We start from the raw sequence: 8791 nt of genomic DNA, 5'->3' as shown, positions 1-8791 counted from the left end.
GTGTATTGGCGGTTGCCGAACAACTCATTGGCACATTACCGCCACCAACTGGTAGGAACGTGTGGAACAGGATGTAGAGTTATACACAATTATAATACAAATAGATTTGAAAACAAATTCTAAAATAGTTAAATAGTATTTGCCAGCACTTAGTTGAGTTATTTTGCAGAAAATATATATTATATATAAATACATATATTTATCTAATTTAAATATAAATATAACATATATATATATATATATATATATTTAAATTAGACATATGTTTAAATTAAATATATATTACATATATATATTAGTGCTGTGAAAAATAACGCGTTAACTCAGTTAATTAAATTACAGGATTAACTAGTTATTTATTTGTAACGCATTTAACGCATGCGCAGAATGAGCTTCCAATCCGTCTGCTGTTGGTCGTCTCTCCAGCAGCGTGTCATTCTGTCTCTACGTGTCGCGTTAACACGACTCAGAGCTCCGTCTCGGGCGCCGCAGAGCTCGGATGCCGGCGTGTGCGCGCACATCGGGACGAAAAAAAGTCACTTGCACCCCCCCCCGTCAACAACTCTTCTCGGAGCTCTTGCCTGTCTTGAGAGCCCTGTAAATGTATATATGTGATTAATCATGATTAATCCACAGAAACCTGTGATTAACCTGATAAAAAAAATTAATCGTTATATATAAATCATATAAATATATGTATATTTAAATTATATAAATATATGCATTTAAATATATAGAAAAAAATACATATATATACACAACATAATTAAATTAATTATACATTTTACTCCTATGGGTTATGGATCTTAGAAACCACATTCAAAACACTTTTAATAAAACACAGAGACGGTGTAAATCAAAAGATTAATTTATTTTGTATTACTTTATGTTCAGACAATCAAAAAAATGACAACTTCTTTTCACTGTCTTCTAAAATCTATTAAGTGATAATACAAAACACCTAATGCAAAATATATCTACGTTAAAAGGTGTCAAACCCTGCATTATAGTGGTTCTCAGAGCCGACCTAATGCAAGCCACACAACAGTACTGATGATCGTTTAGGGAATTCACCCTGGAGTCCTCTGGTCCTCCTTCAGTCTGGAATGCTTCAATGTGCAGAGTGGTGGTGAGCAGACAAGCTGCTTCATAATGGAACACGTCCTCAGACTCGTTCCACATAATGGAACACATCTTCAGAATTATTGTACATAATGGAACACGTCCTCAGACGTACAGCAGACTTGTTCCACATGATGGAACACAGCCTCAGAATTACTCTACATAATGGAACACGTCCTCAGACTCGTTCCACATAATGGAACATGTTCCTGACTCGAGGTTGGTTTAACCCGTTGGTAATGGACTAACCCAAGAGGTCCTTATCAGTGAAATGTAAACTGAGGTCTTCTCAAGCTCCAGAATAAGTGCTTGTTGGATCCCCTAAGCGCATCTGAAACCCTTTTCTACTCCAGATCTAGAGCTGGGGGGGGGGGGGGGGGGGGGAGTCCATCAATACTTGTTATTTTTACTATACAATGCAACAAATCACGGCAAACAACGCAGCCCTTGTGGAAGTGTAGAACAACATCATCAACTATATTTTTGTCTTAACAATTTGTAATGACAATTAGACAATGAGCCATCCCATAATGTTGCCTGTACATTCCAACATGCACCTGTGGAATGCCTTCAGCCCGAGGATTCATACCCACAGTAAACATTCCAGACTGAAGAGGCTGGGGGGGTGGGATCCGGGACCAGGACCGCCATGTGGTACTCGCTGCACTGGACCCACCGTTCTGCTGCCAGCTGACCTCAGTAAAAAACTACGCAGCTACAAAGTACATGTGCTTGTTCGGACAAAAATAAACTCTACGCGGACATCTTCTCTGTAGTTAGACGGACAGTCGCCTGTCTCTTCTCTGAGGTAGTAAATAAGTAGACACATCATTAAAGGCAAGTAGACCTCGGCTCTGGGTACGGCGCCCGTCCTTCAGTTGAATTGGTCTTCAACAGTGGTAACACATGCCTAACTGGTACAGGTTAAACTAGCACTAATGATTCTGAAACCAAAAAAAACATATATGACAAAAAAGGTAGAGGTAGAATAAATTTGACCGAATTATATTGTCAATGTCTCTCTAGATAAAATCTACCTTTATAGTTCAATCTACCGGCCCAGGTAAGAGCCGACGCCACTAGAAGCCGATACGGAGACAGAGCCCACAGCTCACGTGGTTGAGGTACAGATCCTACTCATCTGCTTTTAGAAATGTTATTAAGTGCTTAAACCCAGTCAGGAGACTAGACACTCTTAGAGAGGCACAACAGTAGTATTTTAAGACATTGGTGCAACACTTGGAGGTTGAAAGAAGTCCTTCAACGTTCAGTTCGTGGAAGACATTAGAAGAGTCGTCAGAATCCCTCTCGAAGGTCTTCTTCACATCGTCTTCCAGCTGGAGGACTCCTCCGTCCCCACGGACCTCGACCAATGAGCGGAGCACCCGGTGCTGGTTTAGAGGACTTGTTCTGGCCTTGCTGCACTGGGACTCTGACAAAGGGACCTTGGAGGGGGGGGGGACCTTTTAGTCCCAATTACATCCGATACTCTTGAGATCCAGGACCACCGCCCTGTGGAGCGCGTCAATACCAACGGTGATGGTACAAAGGACAAGGAAATGGGAACAAGTGCTCTTGAAGGCCTTCGTCGAATCCATGCCGCCATCTTTTCAGGAATAAAGTCAGAACTTCATGCGGGTCACAAGTAGACCGGCTCAGATCCAGAGATCCAGGAGGAGCGCCGAGACTTCTTGTTGTTGCCCAATGCTGGTCAAGTGCTCCAGGTCACATGGAGTTGAGGGGCGGTCTGCAGGACCTCCACTCAGACCACTCAGACGTGGGCCAAGAGGGGAACCAGGACTAAACTACTGCTCTCTTCTGGTTCAATTGATGTATTTCATGGGACAGGAAGTCATTCTGAGACCCGTTAGCAGGTCAGAGGTCACGGTTTTGGGAGATTTAAGGACAACACAACCGCCGCTGAGCATGCTGGGAACATCGTAAGAGAGGCGTGGCTGAGTCTGAAGGAATATCAGTCCCAGGGCTGAAGAGATTAATTTGATCCTGCGATATATATATACTGGGATATAAAAAAATACGGGGAGCATTCACCCTACATTTTATACATTTTAAATGTTTAATGCATCAATTTGGTGCATTTTAGGAGGATAGATTTACAAAGTTGGGCTTTTTGTAAACGACGTTGTGCTCTAGTAGCCTAAACAATGTCATCATAAACATGGTGCTTTGTGTGTGGTGACGTCACACCTGTGATGTATACCGAGTCCAGCGTGTGGCGCTGTGGAGCTCGCAGAGGACATTACAGCCTCCTGGTGGAGCCTGGTGGTACTGCACCACCATGGAGGACGAGTCCAATCCCCCGGGCCGAGGGTCCGGACTCCGAATAGGGAGGTAAGGCAATCCTCCAAATCCACGTTGGGATTAGACTTTTTTTAAGGGGGCGGGGGGGAACCTGTCCGGCGGCTGTAGTCCCTAAAACAGGAATCTTCTTTATGGAGCTCACAGGGAGGCGGAGCTTCAGGGAACGCAGCGCTCACACGTCGGGGGCCGCAGGGCGCCGCCCGTGAGGCCCGACCGGCCCGAGTGTTTCTTTGGAGGCAACACATGTTGCACCGCTTTCCTCTTGGAATGCTCGAGAACTAAACCATGGAGAAGTGTAAAAATATATGCAGCTCATTATGAAAAGTGAACTATTTAAAATGGGAAACACTGAATTAATCATTATAAACGTGGGAGGTTTCCTTCTGCAGCACGATGCGGCTCTAATCACCACACCTGTGGTCAGGTGAACCAGGAAGTGTCCCACTACATTATATTACATGATGCAGCCAACACATCCACGTGTTCAAGGTCGACCCGCTCCGCTCCTCTTTCTGTGGCATCGAGCGACGCTTTGCACTTTCTAGTTGTTCTAATACATTTTTACAGGTATTCACTGCAACTTAAAAAATAGGCCAAATTCTAACGAGGTCTAATTCGGACGCGTGTTAACTTGACTTCAAACGACGGCTGTGAGGACATTTGGTTATTTCTGCTGATCGGTGGACGTGAAGCTCGTTACTGCATATGTGAGAGACGGGAAACACACGGCGTGTCTCTTCCCCTCCGTAAGGCTGCTCGGGGTCCATAGTCTAAAATGAGAAGGCAGGTTCCTTAGAACAGTAGCATCTTCCAGGAGAAGCCAGACCTCAGACCCGGGGCCCGTCGGCGCCTGTGACGAGCGCGTTAAGTGCATCCGCTGTTGGTAGCAGGTACGTAGTGCTCCACCTTCATTTCCTCAAATGTTCACCATTCCTTTTCTTTTTAAATAATGAGGTAATACTGATGAGGTGATTTGTTGTGTTCAACAAAAATAAAAAAAATAAAAAATCAAGATAGCATAATTAGCACCGACGGGGCTAAAAGTCACACATTTGCTTTACAATAAAAAAAAGATGCCGATCTTCTCGTGTTTTCCCGAGCGACGTGTGAAGGCACCATGTGTGTGTGTGTGTGGGGGCCGAGCTGCTTACTGCTGGAAGGCCTGGTAGTAGTGAGGTAGGGAGCTGGAGGTGCTCATAGCAGGACTGCTGTAGGCCTGAGGTAGCTGGCTGTGGGCCCCGGGGCCGGGGGCCACGTGAGCCTGTGGGGGCTGGAAGAAGGTGAACGGCCCCGGAGCCTGGGAGGGCAGCCCGGAGGAAGAGGAGGAGGAGGGGGACGTGGTGGTGGTGGCCGGTGGGTAGCTCATCACCAGCCCCCCCATCCCCATGTGGGGGCTGTAGGTGGGCAGGCTGAAGGGCAGGAAGCCCAGCAGGGGCCCCAGGTCCATGTTGGTGGTGCAGCTCAGCTCCGTTGAAGAGATGGCGGGGCTCCTGGACAAGAGGTGGGGGTCGCCGCCGCCGTCACCCAGCCCCTCCCTCTGGGGGGAGGCGGCCGTAGAGGTAGAGGAGTTGACCGCGCTCAGTTGAGGCGGGGGGGCGCTCTGCAGGTCCAGCAGGAAGCTGTCCACGTCGGCGCGGGGGTATGAGGTAGAGCCGTGCGGGTACCGGGCCATGTTGCTGTAGGGCTGCTGCGCCGCCGCCGCCGGGGGGGGCTGCAGGTGGTGGTGGTGGGCGTGAGCGGGCATGTGGCGAGCCACGCCCACCCCGGAGGACAGGGAGCCCTGCATGAGGCCGTGAGCGTGGCCCATCCCCGGGACAGGGTTCGCCATGGGGTAGGAGTTGTACATGTCCCTGGAGAACGTCTCCATGGGCTCCTTGGAGGCGGAGCCTATGTCGGACGCCACGGGGCTCAGCTCATCCTTCACCGGGCACTGGGTGGCCGGGGTGGGCGTCGCCACGGGGGTGCTGCTGGGCGTGCAGGGCGGCATCAGCCCCGACTCCTGGGCGTGGCTCTTCTTCAGGTGGCGCGTCAGGTGGTCCCTGCGTCCGAAGCGCTGGGCGCAGCGCGGGCACAGGAAGTCTCGGCGCCCGGTGTGCACGACGGCGTGCCGCCGCACGTCCTTGCGTGTGTAGAACCGGCGGTCGCAGCGCTCGCACGAGTACTTCCTCTCCCTCACGGGCACCGCGGCGTTGGCGCTGCCCTCCGACGGCCTGTCGATGTGGCTGCCCAGGTGCTCCAGCAGAGAGGGCGACCCCTCCGCGCAGGGCAGGCCCGCTGCGGCGCCGTGGGCCGCCACCAGGTGGCGTCTGTAGCCCAGCTGCGTGTTGTACTGCTTCCCACACTCCTGGCAGTGGAAGAGCGGCCTGGCGGCCGCCTGGTGACTCTCCTGCAGCTGGCTCTTCAGATGGTCCTGCTGGTGAAACATGGTCTAACAGAAGGAACAGTGGACTCTGGCCCAGAGCCGGGGCAGACACAGGCCAGACTCATGAGGATCCTCCAGAGCCGAGCCTCAGCCTGCGGACCTCTCGTCGTGTTGTTAACTCAGAGTGCTCCGATTGATGCTAAGTGCTGTGTGTTGACTGTTTGATGGTCTCTCGTGGCAATGACTGGCGGTCTGTCCTGCCTCACTGGGGCAAGCCTGTGTCCAGCACTTGGTTTCTGTGACAGCAGCTGCCATAGCAACCCCAAAAGGGCTGTGGTGATGAGGAGCCGTGGAAGCTCTGACTGGGCCTGTGTGCTTCCTGAGGAGAGTGCTTGTGTTGGCCCAGAGTCTATTTCAGTATTCAGCAGCCCTGAATGCCTCAGTCACAGCTCGGTGTCTTCACAGACCTGCGGAACAGAAGGAAAGTGTCACTAAAATGCTCTGAAGGAAGAAGAAGAGGCATGCTGGAGGACTTTAAACAGTTTAAAGATTTCACACACTTTGTCTCCCAAAATATATATATATATACATTATATAAATTATATATATTTAATTGGGCGGCTTTAGCTCAGTGAGGTAAGAGGGCCGTCCCTCAACCGCAAGGTCGTGGGTTCGATCCCCGCTCTCCCCATTAGCTGCAAGTCGAAGTGTCCTTGAGCAAGGCACTGAACCCCCAGTTGCTTCCCGGGCGCTTCACCGCAGCCCACTGCTCCTTAATAACTAAGGATGGGTTAAATGCAGAGAACTAATTTCCCCTTGGGGATTAATAAAAGTGTATATTTATTTATTTATTATTTATGTAATATATATATACACACACACTTAAATATATATTTTATATAAACATATATATATATAGTATAATATTATGTATATCTGCTACTATGACAAAAAACTACTGAAAATGATTCATATCCCTGAGGAGAGCTGGGGGCCACTAAGACCCCCAGAGAGCAGAGACGTCCAACTCAACCTTCAGAGCCCCGTGGACTGTCAGCCTCCATGGCGCCCCCTACAGCCCGTTAGTGGAACTACATCACCTGGTTAAACCAGGTTCAAGTTAAACTATGGACCACTTAGCATGGCAGGCCATCCACTACCCGGCCCCAGGGGGCGGAGCCACAAACACCGGGGGCGGAGCCACAAACACCACAAGCAGCCTTCATCTATTGCAGGTAGCAATAGATGAACCGGAGAACCGTGTACCTTCTAGCTGCAGACTACCTGAAGCGTGGTGCGTTCAAGGACAATGTGCAGCTCTGGGACTTTCAGACACATCTCATAGTCTCCAGGTCGTTACAGGAGAACCACAGCAGTGGAAGTTCTCCAGGTCATTTAGTGGATGTTCTCCAGGTCATTGTAGGAGAACCACACTAGTGGATGTTCTCCAGGTCAATTAGTGGAAGTTCTCCAGGTCAATTAGTGGATGTTCTCCAGGTCAATGTAGGAGAACCACACTAGTGGATGTTCTCCAGGCCATTTAGTGGATGTTCTCCAGGTCATTGTAGGAGAACCACACTAGTGGATGTTCTCCAGGCCATTTAGTGGATGTTCTCCAGGTCATTGTAGGAGAACCACACTAGTGGATGTTCTCCAGGCCATTTAGTGGATGTTCTCCAGGTCATTGCGGGTGATGGAGGTGGTCCCATCTGGAGCCTCCTCATTAACCCCTCACAGGTTCTGCGGCAGGACCCGAGAGTTAAACTCTGAGAACAACCCCGTCCCGGGGAGCCGAGAGAAGTGGAGAACCGAGCCGGGCTGAGGCGACTCATTCTCGGCTAGTGGCGGGCGGTGGGACGGGGGTCACTCCAGACCGGGGCTACATGGGACTGCTAGCCCGGCTCCCTGCACACATTTCGGCGGCGGAGGCGACGTTCGAGGCACCGCGTGGATGTTTTTCGTGAGAGTACCGGGGCTCGGACCTCGAGGGAACCGGTGGAGCAGCGTCGGTTCGCCGCGGGGGAAGTTTACGGAGCTCGCTGCTCCGGCGCGCTGCCGAAAAACAAAAGATGGAGCGGCTCACGAAGTTGTCCCGGAGTTCGTCTTCACGGGAGCTAACTCTCCCGTGCGCTTGTTACCGTGCGTGGTCCGGGGCCCGGTGCGCGGACACGCGACGCTACTCACCGGTGGAAGCTCGGTCCAGTTCGCGCGGCGACATTTTATAACAAGTTTAAAGATGTTTGTGGGAGTCCGGGCCTGGACTGCTGGGCGCCGCGCTGGGAGCCATGCATTCTGGGAGAGTGACGTCACACCCGAGCCGTCCACACACACACACACATGCACGCGCACACACGCACACTTTTGGTTTTACTATTAAAGAATAACTTGCAAGACAAGTCAATTAAAATTGTTAAAATATGGTTCCATTTGTTTTATTCTTTTTGTAACAAAACTCAAAAGTGTTAGAAAAACAAAATTAAGTTTTACTGCATAACATTACTTTATAACTCCATCACTGGCATCTGGTTAAATTAAATATTCTATGGCCTGCTTTTTATCTTTTTTTGTTTCTGCATTTTTACTTATTTGTTTTATTGTGTTTTTTTTATTGCACCATCTTTAATTATTAAATAACTGAACTGGACAATGAACATTTAAAGACAGCTAAGAAAAATTTGCATGGATATTATTGAGGTATAGTCCACACACAAAGATATATATAATATATATTACTATAAATATTTATATATATATAAATACAAATTATATTACAATAATGGTTTACTTTATTATCTATGCTACAGCAATTCTCAAAATCATCAAGTACCAAGTTATTTACAAAAACAAAACATAATAAAGTACACAAAACAATAAATTCCAATGTGAGAAATGTACATTTTAAAACTCTAAACTGAAAGGATTGTGGCGTTATTCCTGAGGTGGTGGAGGCAAGATTTTATTACTTTGCTAATAATAAATTATTAT

General features: G+C 48.8%; 1 protein-coding gene across 1 annotated transcript; it reads right to left on the bottom strand.

Annotated features, from left to right (window-relative positions):
- Positions 1 to 852: 852 nt before the first annotated feature.
- LOC130199096 (zinc finger protein PLAGL2-like) lies at positions 853 to 8068 on the bottom strand. Its single transcript, XM_056422316.1, has 2 exons — positions 7991 to 8068; positions 853 to 6273 (listed from the first exon to the last, which is right to left on the bottom strand). The coding sequence occupies exon 2, from the start codon at positions 5867 to 5869 to the stop codon at positions 4592 to 4594; it is 1278 nt and encodes a 425-aa protein (XP_056278291.1). The 5' UTR covers positions 5870 to 6273; positions 7991 to 8068; the 3' UTR covers positions 853 to 4591.
- Between the last annotated feature and the right edge of the window lie 723 nt (positions 8069 to 8791).

Source organism: Pseudoliparis swirei, chromosome 9 (genome assembly GCF_029220125.1).
Source record: "Pseudoliparis swirei isolate HS2019 ecotype Mariana Trench chromosome 9, NWPU_hadal_v1, whole genome shotgun sequence".
NCBI lineage: Eukaryota > Metazoa > Chordata > Actinopteri > Perciformes > Liparidae > Pseudoliparis > Pseudoliparis swirei.
This window is presented reverse-complemented; position numbering and strand designations above follow the sequence as displayed.

What these genes read in the sequence shown, in the direction of transcription:
- LOC130199096 (XM_056422316.1), bottom strand. Translation starts at nt 5,869, where the DNA reads ATGTTTCACCAGCAGGACCATCTGAAGAGCCAGCTGCAGGAGAGTCAC.